This window comes from Mercenaria mercenaria, chromosome 3, assembly GCF_021730395.1.
Source record: "Mercenaria mercenaria strain notata chromosome 3, MADL_Memer_1, whole genome shotgun sequence".
NCBI lineage: Eukaryota > Metazoa > Mollusca > Bivalvia > Venerida > Veneridae > Mercenaria > Mercenaria mercenaria.
This window is the reverse complement of record NC_069363.1, coordinates 69,176,251-69,197,745: the sequence shown is the minus strand read 5'-3', so window position 1 is coordinate 69,197,745 and position 21,495 is coordinate 69,176,251. Positions and strand designations below refer to the sequence as shown.

General features: G+C 37.5%; 1 protein-coding gene across 8 annotated transcripts in view; it reads right to left on the bottom strand.

Moving 5' to 3' along the window:
* LOC123524461 (mediator of RNA polymerase II transcription subunit 23-like) overlaps positions 1-21,495 on the bottom strand; it is a 299,330-nt gene that overhangs the window by 31,775 nt on the left and 246,060 nt on the right. For all 8 annotated transcript variants that reach the window (XM_045302672.2, XM_053538842.1, XM_053538843.1 and 5 more), the window contains 2 exons: positions 16,537-16,623; positions 5,683-5,906 (listed from right to left, as the gene is read on the bottom strand). In XM_045302672.2, coding sequence (XP_045158607.1) covers positions 5,683-5,906; positions 16,537-16,623 — 311 coding nt within the window. The remainder of the gene's footprint in view (positions 1-5,682; positions 5,907-16,536; positions 16,624-21,495) is intronic.

Below are 21,495 nucleotides of genomic sequence, written 5' to 3'. Positions count from 1 at the left end.
TTCCTTTTTATGTCAAGCAAAATAGTAGGAGAAGTAGGAGGTCACGCCCATCAATGCACTATCCTTTAACGTCTAAGTGTGACCTTGACCGTTGAGCTACGGACCTGGGTCTTAAGCGCAACACGTCGTCTTACTGTGGTACACATTCATGCCAAGTTATTTGAAAATCCATCCATGGATGACAAAGATATGGACCTGACACGCCTACAATGCAATATCCTTTAACGTCTAAGTGTGACCTTGACCTTTGAGCTACGGACCTGGGTCTTGCGCGCGACACGTCGTCTTACTGTGGTACACATTCATGCCAAGTTATTTGAAAATCCATCCATCGATGACAAAGATATGGACCGGACACGAAAATTGCGGACAGACTGACAGACGGTTCAAAAACTATATGCCTCCCTTCGGGGGCATAAAAACTAACGAATTTTGACTCTTTCATTGCATCTGACAGATTCATCATGGAATCCAAGATTTACTGTTGTTAAAGATATTTTGTAAGTTTGTATCAAATCAAACCATAAATGAAGTCTCTATATGGCTGCAAAAGCCAAAATAGCATATTTTGGCCCTTTAAGGGGCCATAACTCCAGAACCCATGATGGGATCTGGCCAGTTTTCAAAAGGAACCGAGATATTATGCCAATACAAGTTGTGTGCAAGTTTGATTAAAGTGGAGTGCCAAATATGGTCTCTATCATGTTCACAAGCCAAAAATAGCAAATTTTGGCCCTTTAAGGGGCCATAACTCTGGAACCCATGACGGGATCTAGCCAGTTTTCGAAAGGAACTGAGATATTATGCCAATACAAGTTGCGTGCAAGTTTGATTAAGGTTGTTTGCAAAATGTGGTCTCTATCGTGTTCACAAGCCAAACATGAGTGCCAGAATGTCACAATATACGCCCGTCACAGTAAATTTCTTTACTCTAGCACCTGTATTTGCAAATGGAATTTTAATTTTGTGGTTGTTTAGTAATCATTGTAAGTCTTTTGTTTTTCTAATTCCACAAAAAAACTCCTTACCAGGTAGAGATACCTTAAAATACACCTAAAATTTGAAAGTAACATCTATGTTGTACCACAGAAAAGTGGTCTTGTTTTTTCCCTACGGTCAATTATAAAAAAGTTACAATATAAGTTATTTATAGTAACAACTAAGGGAAGGTAATCTTAAAAAAAAAAAAAAAAAAAAAAATCCCTCCATGCATGAAGAAGAAATGCTTCGGACAAAGTCATTCTTGTATCTGACCTTTGGCCTCTAAGTGTGACCTTGACCTTAGACCTAGGGACCTGGTTCTTGCGCATGACACTCCGTCTCGTGGTGGTGAACATTTGTGCCAAGTTATATCAAAATCCCTCTATGCATGAAGAAGAAATGCTCCGGACAAGGTTTTCATTCTTGTATCCTTTGACCTCTAAGTGTGACCTTGACCTTAGACCTAGTTCTTGCGCATGACACTCCGCCTTGTGGTGGTGAACATTTGTGCCAAGTTATATCAAAATCCCTCCATGCATGAAGAAGATATGCACCGGACAAAGTTTTCTTTCTTGTGTCCTTTGACCTCTTAAGTGTGACCTTGACCTTAGACCTAGGGACCTGGTTCTTGCGCATGACACTCCGTCTCATGATGATGAACAACTGTGCCAACTTTCATCAAATCCCTCCTTTCATGAAGAAGATATGCTCCGGACAAAGTCATTCTTGAATTTGACATTTGACCTCTAAGTGTGACCTTGACCTTAGACCTAGGGACCTGGTTCTTGCGCATGACACTCCGTCTCATGATGGTGAACAACCGTGCCAAGTTTCATCAAAATCCCTCCATGCATGTGGAAGATATGCTCCGGACAAAGTCTGTGGACGCCGCCCACCCGCCCGCCAGGGGCGTTCCCATAATACGTCCCGTTTTTCAAACGGGCGTATAAAAATAGCAAATTTTGGCCCTTTAAGAGGTCATAACTCTGAAACCCATGATGGGATCTGGCCAGTTTTCGAAAGGAACTGAGATATTATGCCAAAATAAGATGTGTGCAAATTTGATTAAAGTTGATTGCAAAATGTGGTCTCTATCGTGTTCACAAGCCAAAAGTAGCAAATTTTGATGGACGAAGGGCCATCACAAAAGCTCACCCTGTCACTATGTGACAGGGGAGCTAAAAAGATTATCTAGTCGGTAGCCAGACTACACTCACCTGTGTAAAAGGCTTCAAGTGTGTTTGTATAACATAATAGTACAAGTACAGAGTTAGGTTTATATAAATATCAAATATCAAGGCTCTAGCTATGATGGATTCAAATAAAAAAAGATTTCGAAAGTTCCTTTTACATTAGCTTATATTATATAAATGTCACACACAGGGGCATAGCCATTTTTAACACTAGGGCAATAATCTGAACTATCATGGTAGAGTCGAACCCCCCTTTTATAGCATGTCAAATATCAAGGCTCTAGCTATTGTGGCTTCAGAGAAGAAGATTTTCAAAGTTTCGTATATATAAACATACAGTCGAACTTCGATGGCTCGAACTCGACGGTCCCATGGAAATTAGTTCGAGTTTTCCGTTGTTTGAGCCATCCAAATGGTGGCCATTTTGAATTTAATGAATTAGAGGACATGATGTGTTAAAAACCTTGCATTGTAATATATTGTCATATTGTACCTATATTGTACCTAAATGTGTGTATGATACAATGATAAACAAGAGGGTCATTGACCCTAAAGCGCTCACCTGTGTACAAGGCTTCAAGTGTGTTTGTATAAGTACAGAGTTAGGTTTCTTCTATGTTAGCCTATATTATATACATGTCACACACACTTTTGAACCTAGGGAAATAATTTGAACAATTCTGGTAGACATTACAAATCTGATATCACACGCAAAATGTCAAGGCTCTAGCTATTATTCCCAGTAAACACCTGACGTCGTACCGATGTTGGTTAGATGCTGGATTTTGGTCGCGATGTTGGCGACCTGAATCCAACGTCTAACCAACGTCATATCCACGACGTCTAATAGAAGTTAGACTTATAGACGTCTAGTAGATGTTGGAATTAGGTTGGATAGAAAGTCTGTTTAAATGTTTTTTATTATAAAACTTACTGGTATAATTTTGCTAGTATAGTTTAAAGATATTTACTTGTTTTCATAATGACCTGAACATGTGCTTATAAATAATAGTTCATTCGCACATCAAACATTATTAATTAAGTTACAAAATCACATGAGACTGTCTCTTTTCGGATACGGATTTTTTTTACCAATTTAAAACTGTTAAGGAAACAAATGCATTCAATACACATGTATAAATTATTCTAAATTCACCTAAGGATCTTCTTCTACACATGTTGTCTATTAGTCATACATTCGCGTGATAAGCCTGCATCGGTTTACACAAGTCTTTCGGTAATTTGATATTTGTGGGATAAGATATTTTTACAAATTACATTTATTTTAATAGTTATACTTATTAATGTTACGTATTCTTTCAAAGACTGATGCATTATATAAGCAATTAAGTTTAACACAAAACTTCAATAAATTTTACAAAGTTATGGAAGATTTTTTTTTTTATTTGAAATATTACATGTTTGTTTTGCACGTAGTAATTATGTTCTTTATTTAGTAATAGCACTAACATACTTGTATAAGTTTTTGATTTTTATGAAATGATGAAACTGTCAAATTTAATACATTTCAGGTGGAAATTTTAGCGGAGTTGAAGAATCATGCAAAAATGACAAAACTTGAAAGTTTCAATTACTGGATTACCTTTTTGGATTTACAGTGTAACTTCCGAAAACCGGACCTTCTGAAAACCGGAAACCTTTGAAAACCGCACGAAACTCAAGGTCCCGTTTTCTTCTGTTCTTATTTCTATATATTTTAACCTCTAAAAACTGGAACTTCCGAATTCTGAAAACCGGACGATTTCTGAAAGACCGTTCATATTTTAACACTAAAATTGACTTCTGAATACCGAACAGCAAAATATTTGCTGGATTAAAAGTGTCACCTGATAATCCAGAAAAGCTGTCAACATGTTTTGTTTTGTTTATTCATTAGCAGTTCGCGTTTATTTTGACACGCTATATAATCACAATGATCATTTGATGCAAAAGTAAGGAAGTAATTAGCGATTATTTTCATTTGTATTCAATTTATGAAAACGTGATGAAATAAATATCTTATGTGTTAAAAACTTTCAAAATGTTTGAACGAAAGAAAGATAGATGATTTAAATGATTAGTTACATCGGTTCAACTATGCATTATCAACATTAATTAAAATTTAATGTTGACGAACTCTGGACTCTAAAGATGGTAAAATGTAAGTGGAAAATGTTTGCGTAAATGCTATTATTAAAGTTCTGTTGTTTCTTTTGATATTTGTTATTTATGTATTTATTATCCTTAACGTTTGTAATTAATTAATTAATTAATATGAAATTGTAAAATTAAAAAGGATAAAAATCTCCTTCATCCTACGTGTAAGAAAACATAACTCTTGTGCACCACGTCCATTTTGTCTACAAACTTTCAAACTTCTGAATTCCGGAAACTTCCAAAAACCGAACTTTTAGGCTGGTCCGGAGGTCGTTCGGTTTTCGGAAGTTACACTGTATTATATTAGACTTAGGTCGCTATAATGTGAAATGAAGATGATAAAATACATGTGTTGATTACTTGTTTGATTGCAAATTACATTGAAAATTTGGTCAGATTTTGGTTGAAAAGTGGTTAGATTTAGGTTGGAAAATGGTCGGGTTGCGACGTCTAGCCAACGTCTGGATCCCACGTCTAAATGGTTTGCAAATCCAACCAAAAGCCTACGTTAATCAGACATCTATATGACGTCTAACCGACGTCAAATGTTTACTGGGTTGAATCAGAGAAGAAAAGTGACCACGCCCCCTGGCAGCCATGTTTTTTGACGAATCGGAATTTGAATAATCTTGGTAGAGGGTCACACAAGGACCATTTGTGTAAAATTATTTTAAAATCAAGCCATCAGTTTCACAAAAGAAGATTTTAAAAATTTCCACTATATACATGGGAAAAGTATGAATATATGGGAAAAGTGAATCAAAATAATTTGAACAGTCTTGGTAGAGGGTCACACAAGGACCATTTGTGTAAAATTATTCTAAAATCGGGCAAGTAGTCTCAAACAAAAAGATTTTTAAAGTTTGCACTATATACATATAGGGAAAAGTGACCATGCCCTTTTGACGAATCGGTATAATCTGAGCAATCTTGGTAGAGGATGACATAAGGACCATTTGTGGGCAATCATTTCAAAATCGGACCATCGGTTTAGAAGGAGATGTCGTTTGAAGTTTTTTCTATTTTTAGCTCTGGCAGCCTCTATGTGCAACCAAGCGGAACCATTTGAACAAATTTGGTAGAGGACCACACAAGGAACATCATGGCCAAGTTTCTTCAAAATCCATTCAGTGGTTTTGGAGGAGATGTCGTTTAAACACAATTATTGACGACGGACGTACGACTTGACGGACGGATGGGCGACAGACACAGCGTGATCACAATACTATGTGCTCAGGTGAGCTGAAAAAAAATCACACAAAAACCTTGTAACGGAAAAGGTGGATCAAACAGCAGGATGTGAAATTTGGAAATATTAAGATTGACACAACATTAGGTTACTAACACATACTCTAAATGTTGTCCTAGAGCTTCCTGATGTTCTCTGAGAGCATGTGGTATAGGTCTCTGAAGCTGTACATTGTCCGTGTTTGCCTTCATGTTGAGGTGTATCCAAATACATGTAGCTGCCACAGTGTGGGTGGAGCTGGCCTTAGAGACATCTGGCACGGCGATTGATGTGTTGTCTGGGTACAGGAGGTCATACAGCTTTAATACTGGTAGAAAATCACTCAGCTTCAAAAACACAAATAATAATGAATTTAATTACAAGATAACAAGAGCTGTCTGTTGGCAGCGCACTTGACTATTAAAGAATTGATGGAAGTACGGGGTCAAAAACTACCAGAGATTTTCATACAAAAGAAGAAAAATAGATAAGACAATGTACCTGTATTTGTGGATTTCGACTTGCACTATATGGCAATGTGTGACCATAATGAGCTAAAGTCCTTGTCCTAGTTATGTAGTCTTGCCTACATAGTAGACTATGATGGTAAAGAAGTAGTCAAAGTTTCAAAGCCATATGACAAACATGTCAGACAAAATATGGACTGGTATGAAAAATTTAACTGATTTCCAAGTCCAAAAAGGGCCATAATTCCACCAAAATAGTTGATAGAGTTATGTACTCTTGCCTACAGATGGTATTCATGAAGATTAACAAGTGTTCAAAGTTTCAAAGCCATTTTTTAATGTCAAATAGTTTTGACAAAACGAAGACTTGAACGAAAACTGAACCAATTTCCAATTCCAAACAGGGCCATGATTCAACCAAAATAGTTGACAGAGTTATGTACTCTTGCCTAAAAATGGAAATCATGATGATAAGCGAATGTTCAAAGTTTCAAAGCCAAATGTCAAATAATTTTGACAAAATGGACAAGTACGAAAACTGAACCAATTTCCAACTCCAAAAAATGGTCATAATTCAGCCAAAATAGTGGACAGAGTTATGTACTCTTGCCTACAGATGGAAATCATGATGATTAGCAAGTGTTCAAAGTTTCAAAGCCAAATGCCAAATAGTTTTGACAAAATGTGTACTTGTACGAAAACTGAACCAATTTCCAAGTCCAAAAAGGACCATAATTCAGCCAAAATAGTTGACAGGGTTATGTACTCTTGCCTACTGGTAGAAATCATGATGATAAACAAGTGTTCAAAGTTTTAAAGCCAGATGTCAAATAGTTTTGACAAAAGGTGGACTTGTACGAAAACTGAACCAATTTCCAAGTTCAAAAAGGGCCACAATTCAGCAACAAGAGGGTCATGATGACCCTGAATCGCTCACCTGAGTAATATGAGCCGTATGATTCAAATGACAAACTGATCCTAAAATATAAAGAAAGTTATGTACTCTTGCCTACTGGTAGAAATCATGATGTTAAACAAGTGTTCAAAGTTTCAAAGCCAAATGCCAAATAGTTTTGACAAAATGTGTACTTGTATGAAAACTGAACCAATTTCCAAGTCCAAAAAGGACCATAATTCAGCCAAAATAGTTGACAGGGCTATGTACTCTTGCCTACTGGTAGAAATCATGATGATAAACAAGTGTTCAAAGTTTTAAAGCCAGATGTCAAATAGTTTTGACAAAAGGTGGACTTGTACGAAAACTGAACCAATTTCCAAGTTCAAAAAGGGCCACAATTCAGCAACAAGAGGGTCATGATGACCCTGAATCGCTCACCTGAGTAATATGAGCCGTATGATTCAAATGACAAACTGATCCTAAAATATAAAGAAAGTAGGTCAGTAGGTCACATTCATGGTCACTGAAAGTCAGTTTTAAGATCTGTGTGCTTAACTGTACATGTCACCTAAATTTCAAGGGTGTATCTTAAAAAACAAGAAAGTAGGCCAGTAGATCAAGGTCACAGTCAGGTGATCCCTAATCACTTGGGGTCATCAGGTAATTATAATTAAACAGTCTAGGAACTATGATCTAATATATAACAAGTGGCCCCCCGGGGAGGGGCCTCTTTTCATCCAAGGGGTATAATTTGAACAATCTTGTAAGAGATCCACTAGGCAATGCTACACACCAAATATCAAAGGCCTAGGCCTTGAATTTTAGGACAAGAAGATTTTAAAAATAAAAACATGAGACCCCCCGGGGCAGGGCCTCTTTTCACCCCAGGGTAATAATTTGAACAATTTTGGTAGTGGACCACAAGACAATGCAACATACCAAACATCAAAAGCCTAGGCCTTGCAGTTTCAGCCAAGAAGATTTTTAAAAAAAATTCCTATATAGGTCCATGTAAAACTGGAGACCCCCCCCCGGGGCTGGGCCTCTTTTCACTCCAGGGTAATGATTTGAACAATTTTGGTAGAGAACCACAAGGCAATGCTACATACCAAATATTGCCTAGGTATTGTCGTTTTAGACAAGAAGATTTTTAAAGTTTTTTCCTATATAAGTCTATGCAAAACTTGGGACCCCTATATAACTCACATAATAACTAAGTGACCCCAGGGCGGGGCCTTTTTTAACCCCAGGGGCATAATTTGAACAATTTTGGTAGAGGACTACTAGACAATGCATCATACCAAATATCAAAAGCCTAGGTCGTATGGTTTCAGACAAGAAGATTTTTAAAGCTTTTTCCTATATAAGTCTATATAAAACTTGGGACCCTCAGGGCAGGGCTCTTTTCACCCGAGGGGTACAATTTGAACAATTTTGGTTGAGGACCATAAGACAATGCTACAAACCAAATATCAAAAGTCTTAAGTGTTGTAGTTTCAGACAAGAAGATTTTTAAACTTTTTTCCCTATATAAGTCTATGAAAAATAGACCATATTTGACCCTAGGGGGATAATTTGAACAATCTTTGTAGAGGACCACTAGATGATGCTACATACCAAATATCAAAGCCCTAGGCCATGTGGTTTTGTACAAGAAGATTTTCAAAGTTTTCCCTATATAAGTCTATATAAACCATGTGACCCCCGGGGCGGGGCCATATTTGACCCTAGGGGGATAATTTGAACAATCTTGGTAGACGACCACTAGATGATGCTACATACCAAATATCAAAGCCCTAGGCCATGTGGTTTTGTACAAGAAGATTTTGAAAGTTTTCCCTATATAAGTCTATATAAACCATGTGACCCCCAGGGCGGGGCCATATTTGACCCTAGGGGGATAATTTGAATAATTTTGGTAGAGGACCACTAGATGATGCTACCCACCAGATATCAAAGCCCTAGGCCCTGTGGTTTTGGACAAGAAGATTTTTAAAGGTTTTCCTTTCGGTTACCACGGTAACCACAGTTCTGCATGGAATTCAATTCTTTGAACAATTTTGAAAGGGGGCCACCCAAGGATCATTCCTGTGAAGTTTGGTGTAATTCTGCCCAGTGGTTTTCAAGAATAAGATTTTTTTAGAAATTGCTGACGGACGACGGACATCAAGCGGTCACAATAGTTCACCTTGTCACTTCGAATAGTTGAGCTAAAAAGAGCTCCGCCTAAGCATAATACACCCAATAACTTGAAACTTGTGGTTGTGGGTTTGGGGGAATACTTGGGAATAGGATACTTGTGTGTGTTGTGTTTTGTTTTGTGTGTGGATGTGGGTGTGGGTGGGTGTGTGGTTGGGACAGCTGCAGACACCTGGGGAAGAGGATCCTCAAATGGGCCTCATACTCTCACCTGAGGAAGACCTTAAGACCTTATTTGTGATCAAGTTTGATGAACATCCATTAAGCAGTTCATTCAGAACTATCTAAAGCATTCATACTTATTTTACTGGGGCAGCCCCTAAAAGCAGCCAAGCAGAACCATTTAAATAACAGTGACAGAGGTTCATACAAGAATGCTAAAGACCAAGTTTGGTGATTACCCATTAAGCAGTTCATAAGAATAAGTCATATAAAGGCTTTTCTATTTTTAGTTCTGGCAGTCCCTAAAATCAAGTGGAACCACTTGAACCAATCTGAGCAGTAAAGTTCTCCTAAAATCCTGGAACCACTCGAACAAATCTGAGCAGTAAATTTCTCCTAAAATCCTGGAACCACTTGAAAAAATCTGAGCAGTAAAGTCATTTGAACAAAACTGAACAGATTTTTCTAGGATGCTACAGATGAAGTTGGTTAATGAGATGAATTCATTTAAAGATCTTTCTATTTTTAGCTCTGTTGGCCCCTAACATCAATCAAGCGGAACCATCTGATAAAACAAAAGGGCCATGATAGCCTGCGTTAAGTTGCTTGCTTGAACAAATTTCTTTGCTAAAGCTTAAACAAGAGGGTCATGATGACACTGAATCGCTCACCTGAGTAATATGAGCCACATGTTTAAAATCGCAAACTGATGCTAAAATATTATAAAGTAGGTCAGTAGGTCATATTCATGGTCACTGAAGGTCAGTTTTAAGATCGGTGTGCAAAACTGTACATGTCATCCAAATTTCAAGGCTGTATCTTAAAAAACAAGGAAGTAGGTAAGTAGGTCAAGGTCACAGTCAGGTGATCCCTAATCACTTGGGGTCATCAGGTAACTAGAGTTGCTTTTGAGAAAAGCGCATGTCTCCCACAACTGCGCTTTCTTGGACCCAAAATGTACCATATACTACTTGTGCATGCGCTTTCTTGCACCCAAAACATACCCTATACTACTAATAAAAGTAGTATAGGGTATGGTTTGGGTGCACAAAAGCGCATACGCTCTAGAGGATTTTTCGGTAATTCAAGGGCTATAATTCCGAAGTGCCTGGGCCGATTTGGCTAGTTATCGAACTGGGCCAAGGTCTTATGGTCAGACACATTTTGTTCAAGTTTGGTGAAGATCGGGTGAGAAATGTTTGACTTAGAGTGCGGACAAGCTTTGTGACACACAGACAGACACACACACAGACTGGAGTAAATCAATATGTCTTCCACACCACTGTGTGGTGGGAGACATAATTATAATTAAACAGTCTAGAAAATATGATCTGATAATTTTTTAAGTATTTATTCCTATATAACTTATATAACAAGTGGCCCCCAGGGCAGGGCCTCTTTTCAACCCAGGGGCATAATTTGAACAATCTTGTTAGAGATCCACTAGGCAATGCTACACACCAAATATCAAAGGCCCAGGCCTTGAACTTTCGGACAAGAAGATTTCTTTCCCTATATAAGTCTATGTTTTCACCCCTGGGGCATAATTTTAACACTTTTGGTAGAGGACTGCAAAGCAATGCAACATACCAAATATCAAAAGCTTAGGCCTTGCAGTTTAAGGCAAGAAGATTTTTTTAAAGATTTTTCTTATATAAGTCTATGTAAAACTTGAGAACCCCCGGGGCTGGGCCTCTTTTCACCCCAGGGGCATAATTTTAATAATTTTGGTAGAGGACCACAAGGTAATGCTACGTACCAAATATCAAAGGCCTAGACCTTGTGGTTTTAGACAAGAAGAGTTTTAAAGTTTTTTCCTATATAAGTCTATGTAAAACTTGTGACCCCCGGGGAGGGGCCTCTTTTCACCCCAGGGTCTTAATTTGAAAAATCTTCTTAGAGGACCATAAGATGATGTCACATGCCAAATATCAAGGCTCTAGGCCTTGTGGTTTTGGACAAGAAGATTTTTAAAGTTTTTCCTTTCGGTTGCCATGGCAACCAGAGTTCTTCATGGAATTCAATTCTTTGAACAATTTTGAAAGGGGGTCACCCAAGGATCATTCCTCTAAAGTTAAGTGTAATTAATTCTGCTCAGTGCTTTTCAAGAAGAATTTTTTTTAGAAATTGTTGACGGACGCACGACTGACATTGAGTGGTCACAAAAGCTCACCATGAGCCTTTGACTCAGATGAGCTAAAAACAAGAGGGCCATGAAGGCCCTGTATCGCTCACCTGACCTATTGACCTAAAGATCATCAAGATTTATTACGATATGGTCATAAATGTGGCCTCTAGAGTGTTAACTAGCTTTTCCTTTGATTTCACCTGGTGACCTAGTTTTTGATTCCACATGACCCAGATTCGAACTTGACCTGAAGATTATCAAGATTAACATTCTGACCAAGTTTCATGAAGATACAGTTATAAATGTGGCCTCTAGAGTGTTAACAAGCTTTTCCTTTGATTTGACCTGGTGACCTAGTTTTTGACCCCACCTGACCTAGATTTAAACTTGACCTAAAGATCATCAACATTAACATTCTGACCAAGTTTGATTAAGATACGGTCATAAATGTGGCTTATACAGTGTTAACTAGCTTTTCCTTTGATTTGACCTGGTGATCTAGTTTTTGGCCCCAACTGACCAAGATTTAAAGTTGACCTAAAGATCATCAAGATTAACATTCCGACTAAGTTTCATTAAGATATGGTCATAAATGTGGCCTCTAAAGTGCTAACTAACTTTTCCTTTGATTTGACCTGGTGACCTAGTTTTTGACCCCACATGACCCAGATTCGAACTTGACCTAAAGATCATCAAGATTAACAGTCTGACTAAGTTTCATGAAAATAAAGTCATAAATATTGCCTCTAAAGTGTTAACAAGCTTTTCCTTTGATTTGACCAAGTGACCTAGCTTTTGACCCCACCTGACCCAGATTTGAACTTACATCATAAATGTGGCCTCTACAGTGTTAACAAGCTTTTCCTTTGATTTCACCTGGTGACCTAGTTTTTGACCCCAGATGACCCAATATCAAATTCGTCCAAGATTTTATTGAGGGTAACATTCTGACCAAGTTTCATTAAGATTGGGCCAAAATTGTGACCTCTAGAGTGTTAACAAGCTTTTCCTTTGATTTGACCTGGTGATCTAGTTTCTGACCCCAGATGACCCAATATAGAACTCGTCCAAGATTTTATTGAGGGTAACATTCTGACCAAGTTTCATTAAGATTGGGCCAAAATTGTGACCTCTAGAGTGTTAACAGTCAAATTGTTGACGACGGACGGACGAACGATGACGGACGACGGACACAGGGCGATCACAAAAGCTCACCTTGAGCACTTCGTGCTCAGGTGAGCTAACAAGAAAGTAGGTCAGTAGGTCATACTCATGGTCACTGAAAGTGAGTTTTAAGATTGGTGTGCAAAACTGTAAATGTCATCAAAATTTCAAGGCTATATCTTAAACAAGAGGGCAATGAAGGCCCTGTATCGCTCACCTGACCTATTGACCTAAAGATCATCAAGATAGTTTCATTAAGATATGGTCATAAATGCGGCCTCTAAAGTGTTAACTAGCTTTTCCTTTAATTTGACCCAGTGATCTAGTTTTTGACCCCACATTCAAACCTGACCTAAAGATCATCAAGATTTACATTCTGACTAAGTTTCATGAAGATACAGTCATAAATGTGGCCTCTAGAGTGTTAACAAGCTTTTCCTTTGATTTGACCTGGTGACCTAATTTTTGACCCCAACTGACCCAGATTTGATCTTGACCTATAGATCATCAAGGTTAGGGTTAGAGTTAATTTGCAAGTTTGTATCAAATCAAACCTAAATGAAGTCTCTATATGGCTGCAAAAGCTGAAATAGCAAAATTTGGCCTTTTAAGGGGCCATAACTCTGGAACCCATAATGGGATCCGGCCAGTTTTCAAAAGGAACCAAGATACTATGCCAAATACAGGTTATGTGCAAGTCTGATAAAAGCCGATTGCAAGATGTGGTCTCTATTGTGTTCAAAAGCCAAAAATAGCAAATTTGGCCCTTAAAGGGGCTATAACTCTGGAACCCATGAAGGGATCTGGCCAGTTTTCGAAAGGAACCAAGATATTATGCCAATACAAGTTGTGTGCAAGTCTAATTAAAGATGTTTGCAAAATGTGGTCTCTATCGTGTTCACAAGCCAAAAATAGCAAATTTTGGCCCTTTAAGGGGCAATAACTCTAGAACCCATGATGGGATCTGGCCAGTTTCCGAAAGGAACCGAGATATTATGCCAATACAAGAACTTGTGTGCAAGTTTGATTAAAGTTGATTTCAAAATGTGCTCTCTATCGTGTTCACATGCCAAAAATAGCAAATTTTGGCCCTTTAAGGGGCCATAACTCTGGAACCCATGACGGGATCTGGCCAGTTTTCGAAAGGAACAGAGATATTATGCCAATACAAGTTGTGTGCAAGTTTGATTAAAATTGATTGCAAACTGTGGTCTCTATCGTGTTCACAAGAAATTGTGAATGGTTGGTCGACGAACGGACGGACAAACGACGATCACAAAAGCTCACCTTGTCACTAAGTGACAGGTGAGCTAAAAATAGGGAGTGGAGCCAGCCAAAAAATAAGAGGTGTGCAAGTTTATATCATGATAAAGACTCCTGCAAGTTTTCATCCATTCATATCATATACCTTTTGAGCTAGGTGCGTCACAAGGTGAAAAAGTGCATTTTTTACTATTTCAGGGGCCATTACTCAGAAAATAGGGGGCGGAGGTAGACAAAACAAGAGCTGTCAGTGGACAGCACGCTCGACTATTCTCAGTGCTTGATAGTAAAATATAAGCAATGAGTAAAACTTTAACATTACAATAAGCATATTCTAAGTCGAAAAGGGGCCATAATTCAGTCAAAATGCTTGATAGAGTTGCCTCCTCCTTTTTACAGACTGGGGTCATGATGGTAAACAAGTATGCAAAATATCAAAGCAATATCTCAATGGACTTTGAAAATATTTGGGGTGGTACGCAAACTTTAACATTTATTTTAAGTCGAAAAGGGGCCATAATTCAGACAAAATGCTTGATAGAGTTGCCTCCTCCTTTTTACAGACTGGAGTCATGATGGTAAACAAGTATGCAAAATATGAAAGCAATATCTCAATGGACTTTGAAAATATTTGGGGGGGTACGCAAACTTTAACATTTGTGTGACCCTCGCGCTAACGCTCATGCCGACGCCGGGGCGAGTAGGATAGCTCCCCTATTCTTCGAATAGTCGAGCTAAAAATAGGAGGTGCGCAAGTTCATATCATGATTAAGACTCATGCAAGGTTTAATCAATTTATATGTAATACTTTTTGAGCTAGGCACGTCACAATGTGAAAATGTGCATTTTTGACTATTTCAGGCCATAACTCTGGAAATAGGGGGCGGACCCAGATGAAAAATAGGAGGTGTGCAAAAGTTTATATCATGAATCTATATCAAATACTTTTTGAGCTAGGCGTGTCACAAGGTGAAAATGTGCATTTTTGACTATTTCAGGGGCATTAATTCTGGAAATAGGGGACGGAGCCAGATTTATATCAAATACTTTTTGAGCTAGGCGCGTTACGAACTTCAGACGGACAAGACCAAATCTATATGTTCCCACTACTCACTGGGTGAGGGGGGTGGGGGGGGGGCTTGCACAAAAATCGCCCGTCCAGAACACATGTGTATCTCCTCTTAAGAATGAAGCTTCTTATGAAGTTTAGATGAATTCCATCAAGTGTTTGCCAAGGAATACTCTGGACAAGAAACGGTACTATAGTATACTAATATTGAATAATCAAAGGGCAATAACTCAGTGAAAAATCATCAGATTGGGACAAGAAGACAATATGTGCATCTCCTCTTGATAGTCTAGCTTCCTATCAAGCTTTGCTAAATTCCAACCAGTGGTTGCTGAGAACTACTCCAGACAAGAATTACGGTACGGACCGACGGATGGACGAAGCAGTGACTATAACCACAACTCATCTGTCACACTCCAAAATTGCTACATTACAAAAGGTACAATAGCCCAACGCCTTAGACCACTGCATCACCATGGAATTTTCAAAGTATGCACATTAAACTTGATCCCACTGACCCCACCCATACCAAAATAACACATATGCCACTTATATGCCATTTTTATATGGGACTATATACAATCCCAATCTTGGTTTTTCTATAAGCTACCTACATACCAAGTTTAATTTCTACACATCAATCCAAACTGGTCATTGAGCAGAATTTTTTTATTTTTTTTATTTGTAACTGCCCTTGATCTTGACTCCACTGAACCCAAATTCAATCCAAACCTTTGTCTTAATATAAGCTACATATAGGCCAAGTTTCATTCCAGTATCTCAACCCAAACTTAAGTAAGTGTTAAACTGTCAGCCATACTGTCTTTCTTCAAGTATATTTTGACAACAGATATGTTTTGATATAAAATAATTCAAAATATTAACATAAAATATGCAGCAAAGTAAGGATTCAATTTGATATTTGGTTAATAATATGCTTATTTTCCTGCAAACCTCTTAAGTGTTTTGAGAAGTCTCCCACATCGAAGAATAAGAGCACTGACATATACATTTTTTCTGGCCATATGACTGATGAAAGTAGGTAAAATGTACAAAATGTAGACTCTAGAGCTTATACAAGGTTTTTCTTTGATTTGACCTGGTGACCTAGTTTAAAACCTCCAGTATCTCAGTTTTAAACCTGACCTAGATTTCATAAAGACTAAAATTCTGACAAAGATTAGAAACTGGCCTCTAGGGTGTTCACAAGTTCATTCTATTAATGGACCCAGTGACCTAGTTCTTGACCATAGATGTCAACCGAGATTTACTGAGGGTAACACTCTAAGTTTCATTAAGATTGGGCCAAAATTGTGACATCTAAAGTGTTAACAGTCAAGCATGACAAAGGACACAGGGTGATCACAATAGCTCATGGTACTAAGGTGAGCTATAATCTGACTACCATTCAAGATGACGTTTTACAACAAAGCTTGGTCTAAGTTTTATCTTAATCCAACCAACATTTTTGACAAGCACACAAACTTAAAGCAGGCAACTATGACAAGGTAAATAGTTATATTTCCCCATCCATCCCAATTTCAAGTGACATAATATTATCATTTTGGCAGTAAAGTTACATGAAATATATTTTATTGTTCCTAGAGACCAAGGATGCAGTACTTACCGGGTTTTTCTGTATGCTGCCAGAGATAAACTGTAATAGAACCCACATCAGATGGTCTCTTCCTTTGTTCAACTTTCTGTCCTTCAACTGAAGTTTATAAAAAAAGATATATAAATAATTGAAAAATATTGTCTCAACTTTACAATTAAAATCGTAATATGTAATTGGTATAGAAGTAAATATACTTTTATATATACAGTCAAACTCGCTTTATACGAACTCATCCGGACCTAAGAAATATGTTCGTATCAAAAGAAATTCGTATTAATGAATGTATGACCAGATAATTTGTCCGAGCACTTTGAGCAGTATCACCGGTATCATCGGTGAATAGATTCCAATATTATGATACATGAAAATAGTTAATAGATTTTCAGATAACATTGAAATTACTCAAGAAAAGTCATACTTAAACATGTAAAACTGTATTAATTTAAATTTTAATGTGCGGTCGAGGTCAAGAGCGCCAAATTATATCCACCACCAACATTGAAGCTTGTACTATATAACAAGCATTCTAAGAGTTACAAAAGTTTGTATATTTTGTAAGACACAGCCTACCTGTATCGACACTAAGCGTTCTAAGAGGTATAAAAGTTTATATATTTTGTGAGACACAGCCTACCTATATCGACACTAGAACGTCAATAATGTGTTTAAAATTATTTACACCTCTTTAAATCTTGACCTGTTAATTGATTAAATTATTTTATATTGACATGATACACAAAAGACCGAGTGTTTGTTTGTGAATAAGTGTGAACTACTTCATTGTCTAATTACCACGCGACACATGCTTGACCATATTATTATTTTCAACACATTTTATAACGGCCCCGACTTCTAAAATTAATTCGTATCAAAAGATGGAAAATATAATATTTAAGCTTATTGGGACTTCCAAAATGTGTTCGTTTCTTCCGATTATTCGTATGAAGCGAGTTCGCTATTACCGAAATAATTTTACAAAGAAAATAGGACTTGGCCGGGGAATTCGGACTTTATCCGTTTAATCCGAAAATTCGTATCAAGCGAGTTCGTATTAAGTGGACTCGACTGTATCAGACACACCGTCCATAAATCTTCAGGAATAAACTAGAGGAAGTACAGAACACTGATTGCCAATATAAATAAGAGCACCGCCTAATGCGGGTGCAGACACTCATCTGATTTTTTTGTCTCTATAATAGAAATATTCTCCTACCCATGATTTTCTAAGTCCAAAAAGGGCCATAATTCTTGCAAAAAACAATGCAGAATTACAGTACTTGTTGTGCAGAGTCAGCTTTTAATGGCGAATAACTGCGTTTTAAAACAATAGCTTTGACAGTTAAGGAGAAAAGTTGACCTAAACACAATACTAAACCAAGAAATCTGATTTTCTAAGTCCAAAAGGGGCCATAATTCTTGCAAACAGCAGGATGGAGTTATATTTCTTGCTGTACAGAGTCAGCTGATGATGGTGAACAAGTGTTGCAAGTTTCAAAGCAATAGCAGGATGGAGTTATGTTTCTTGCTGTACAGGGTCAGGTTATGATGGTGAACAAGGCCTGTGCGAACCCTGGTTACTTTGACAGTTAAGGAGAAAAGTTGACCTAAACACAATACTAAACCAAGAAATCTGATTTTCTAAGTCCAACAGGGGCCATAATTCTTGCAAAAAGCAGGTTGGAGTTATGTTTCTTGCTGTACAGGGTCAGCTTATGATGGTGAACAAGTGTTGCAAGTTTTAAAGCAATAGCTTTGATAGTTTAGGAGAAGGCTGACCTAAACACAAAACTTAACCAAGAAATCTGATTTTTTAAGTCCAAAAGGGGCCATAATTCTTGCAAAAAGCAGGATGGAGTTATGTTTCTTGCTGTACAGGGTCAGGTTATGATGGTGAACAAGTGCTGCAAGTTTCAAAGGAATAGCTTTGATTGTTTAGGAGAAAAGTTTACCTAAACATAAAACTTAACCAAGAAATCTGATATTTTCTAAGTCCAAAAGGGGCCATAATTCTTGCAAAAAGCAGGATGGAGTTATGTCTCTTGCTGTACAGGGTCAGCCACTGATGGTGAACAAGTGTTGCAAGTTTCAAAGCAATACCTTTGGTAGTTTCGGAGAAAAACTGACCTAAACATAAAACTTAACCAGGCAACGCCAAAGCCGGCGCCGATCAAGTGATGACAATAACTCATTTTTTTTCCAAAAATCAGATGAGCTAAAAAAAAGAAAAGGCGGAGCACAGAAATCAACCCATTTCTTTGCATGTTGCTTATTTAAATGTACAAGTCCTAAACACACATGTCTTTCCAAAATTTGTTTTTAATTGTTTGGATTTTACTTTGCAAAAAGTCATCTCAAAATTTACTAAAATTTAAAAGAAACGGATACAAACCTTTCACAAAATTGAAATATTTAGTATCATAAGTCAACAACCTATTTTAAAGATATCATAAACATTTCTACGTTTATCATTCTAAGCAGGCCTCCACACTAACGGTGTCCCGGGATCCCGAGGACTCAAAATTCTGGCGAGGGACACCAACTATTCAAAACTTGGTGTTCCTCCGGGATACCTATTTTTAATAAAGGCAATGTAATAGTCCTAATTCAGTACCGAATAACATTCTTCTAACAGAAAATTTGACCGAAATTTCCTTTTACTGGTGTTTTAGTGTGACGTAGCGCGAAATCATTATCTCGGGTGAGTTACCTGCTGCTAGATATGCAAGGTATGATCCTGATTACCAAAGGGAGAGAACTCGTTGCATTTCTTTGAAACAGTTTTCGCGACTTTCGTAATTGGGCAAAAAATGTGAATTTCAATGAGGGCGTGACATAACCTGTAAACAATTTATTTGAAATTTGGCATTATTTGAAAATAGAGTGGAATTAAATACGATTTAAGATATACTGATAAAAGCTAGCGGGGATGTCGCTGAGCAGTAGCAGTTTCGGTTGATGTTGGGGAATCAAAAATGGCGAGATATATATATCAGAATATGTTGTGGCACACACACCACTTGTGACTGCCAACACTGTCAAATTTATTCCATATTCACCTGGCAATCTTCATCATTTGTTAAACAGATTTCCTGCTAGTAAATTACTAAATATTTTTAAAGATGTGCACAACAATGAAAACCTAACTGAAGAAATGTGCATAGGTACCCTTATTTTGTGTTTTTCTAGATACTTTTTGGTGCCAGTATGTCCATATTTTTAAACTTTCAAAACCTGACAGAAAGTCCAGGGTTTTTCTACCAGGACGGGAAGGGGCCCAGGCCTGTGATTTGGGGATAAAATAGCTCAGTATTTAGGTAAAGGGGAATAAAAAAAAACCTGATGTAAAGTCAATTTTTGGGGAAAACTGCATGATTTAAAAGAACTTTTCTGAGGGGAAGGGGCCTATTAACGGCCCCTATTATGAAGGAAAAAAAAACAACCTGGAAACAATCAGTTTTTAGCAGAGATATATATTAATTTTACACCAATAAATTTCCCATTTTCTACACGAAACATAGGCATAGGACTCAGTAAGTTGTCTGATACAACTTTTTTCAAAATCTTGATTGAGTAAACAGCGATCTTACTACTTTACGCCTAATGTGCACCAAAACCCATATTGCGAGGGATCCGAAGTCTTAGTGAGGGACACCAAATTCTACAGGTAGGGGGCCCTCTGGGACACCACTGAAAAAAGTTAGTGTCAAGGCCTGCTAAGTCCTCCATAATCATAGGACTGAGAGGCAATTTTTCTTTTTCTTTTATCTGGTCCAGAATTCCAAAGGAATTTAAAGAAAGAATTTTGTATTGATCTAATCATGTCTGCATTTGGGTAAGGTAGACTCAAAAGAAGATGATTTATTTTTTATAGAGCTGAAGTTTTAATCGCAACATTTTTGCCAATTGGGGTAATGATTCTTCTTGACCACTGTATAAACTATCTTTTCATTTCTTCAATTTTTGAAAAATAATTTACAGGTATTATATCATCTAAATTAATTATGAAATTAACTCCAAGTTAAAGATTCCGACTCCCACTGAAGTTCCAATTCCAGACAAAGCCTGAGGTTACTACCTTTCATAAATCCAATCTTTTCCCACTGAAATGTTTGCATAGAATTCTAGAGTTTGCAGGGTGTGTTTTAGAGACTTCTCAGTTCCATCTAGCATAATGGTTGTAACATCAGCATATTGTGATAAAAGGAATTCAATGTTATTAAGCTTTATTCCTATAATATTCTGGTTACTTTTCATTAATATTGCAGAATTAAAGAATTGCAGTAACACAGTATAAAAATGCCCTGACGACAACTACGTTGAACCCATCTGAAAGATGTCCATTTATTGTAACACATGATTAAATATTTTTATAAAACAAATTCACCATTTTACAAAGTTTTACCCAAAATTAAAAAATTTCAAACAAGACGGGGTCAAATGACGTTGCAAAGTCAACAAGGCAGTCTGAAAGACAGCTATATCCCTAGCCACTGTTATGGATAGTGGTTGATGGTTTTGGGTGGAACCATTAAACATTTGAGTTGTGACCTTGACCTTAAGCTGACTAGGGTGAATTTTAAATTCTGCACATTGTCTTGATTAGGGGAATATTACAGCCAAGTCATATTAAAATCCTTCAAGGGGTTTAAGAGATACAGAGCAGACATAAAATTGAAGGCTCAAACCTTTGACCTTGAGCCAACATGGCTGACTCATGAGTTCTGCACATCGTCTTGATGAGGTGATCATTTGACCCAAGTTTCAAGAACATCCTTCAAGGGGTTTAGGAGAAACAGAGCAGACACAAAATGGAAGGCTCAAACATTTGAACCAGAGTTGTGACCTTTACCTTGAGCCGACATGGCTGACTCCTGAATTCTGCACATCATCTTGATGAGGTGATCATCTGACCAAAGTTTTATAAAATTCCTTCATGGGGTTTAGGAGATACAGAGCAGACACAAAATG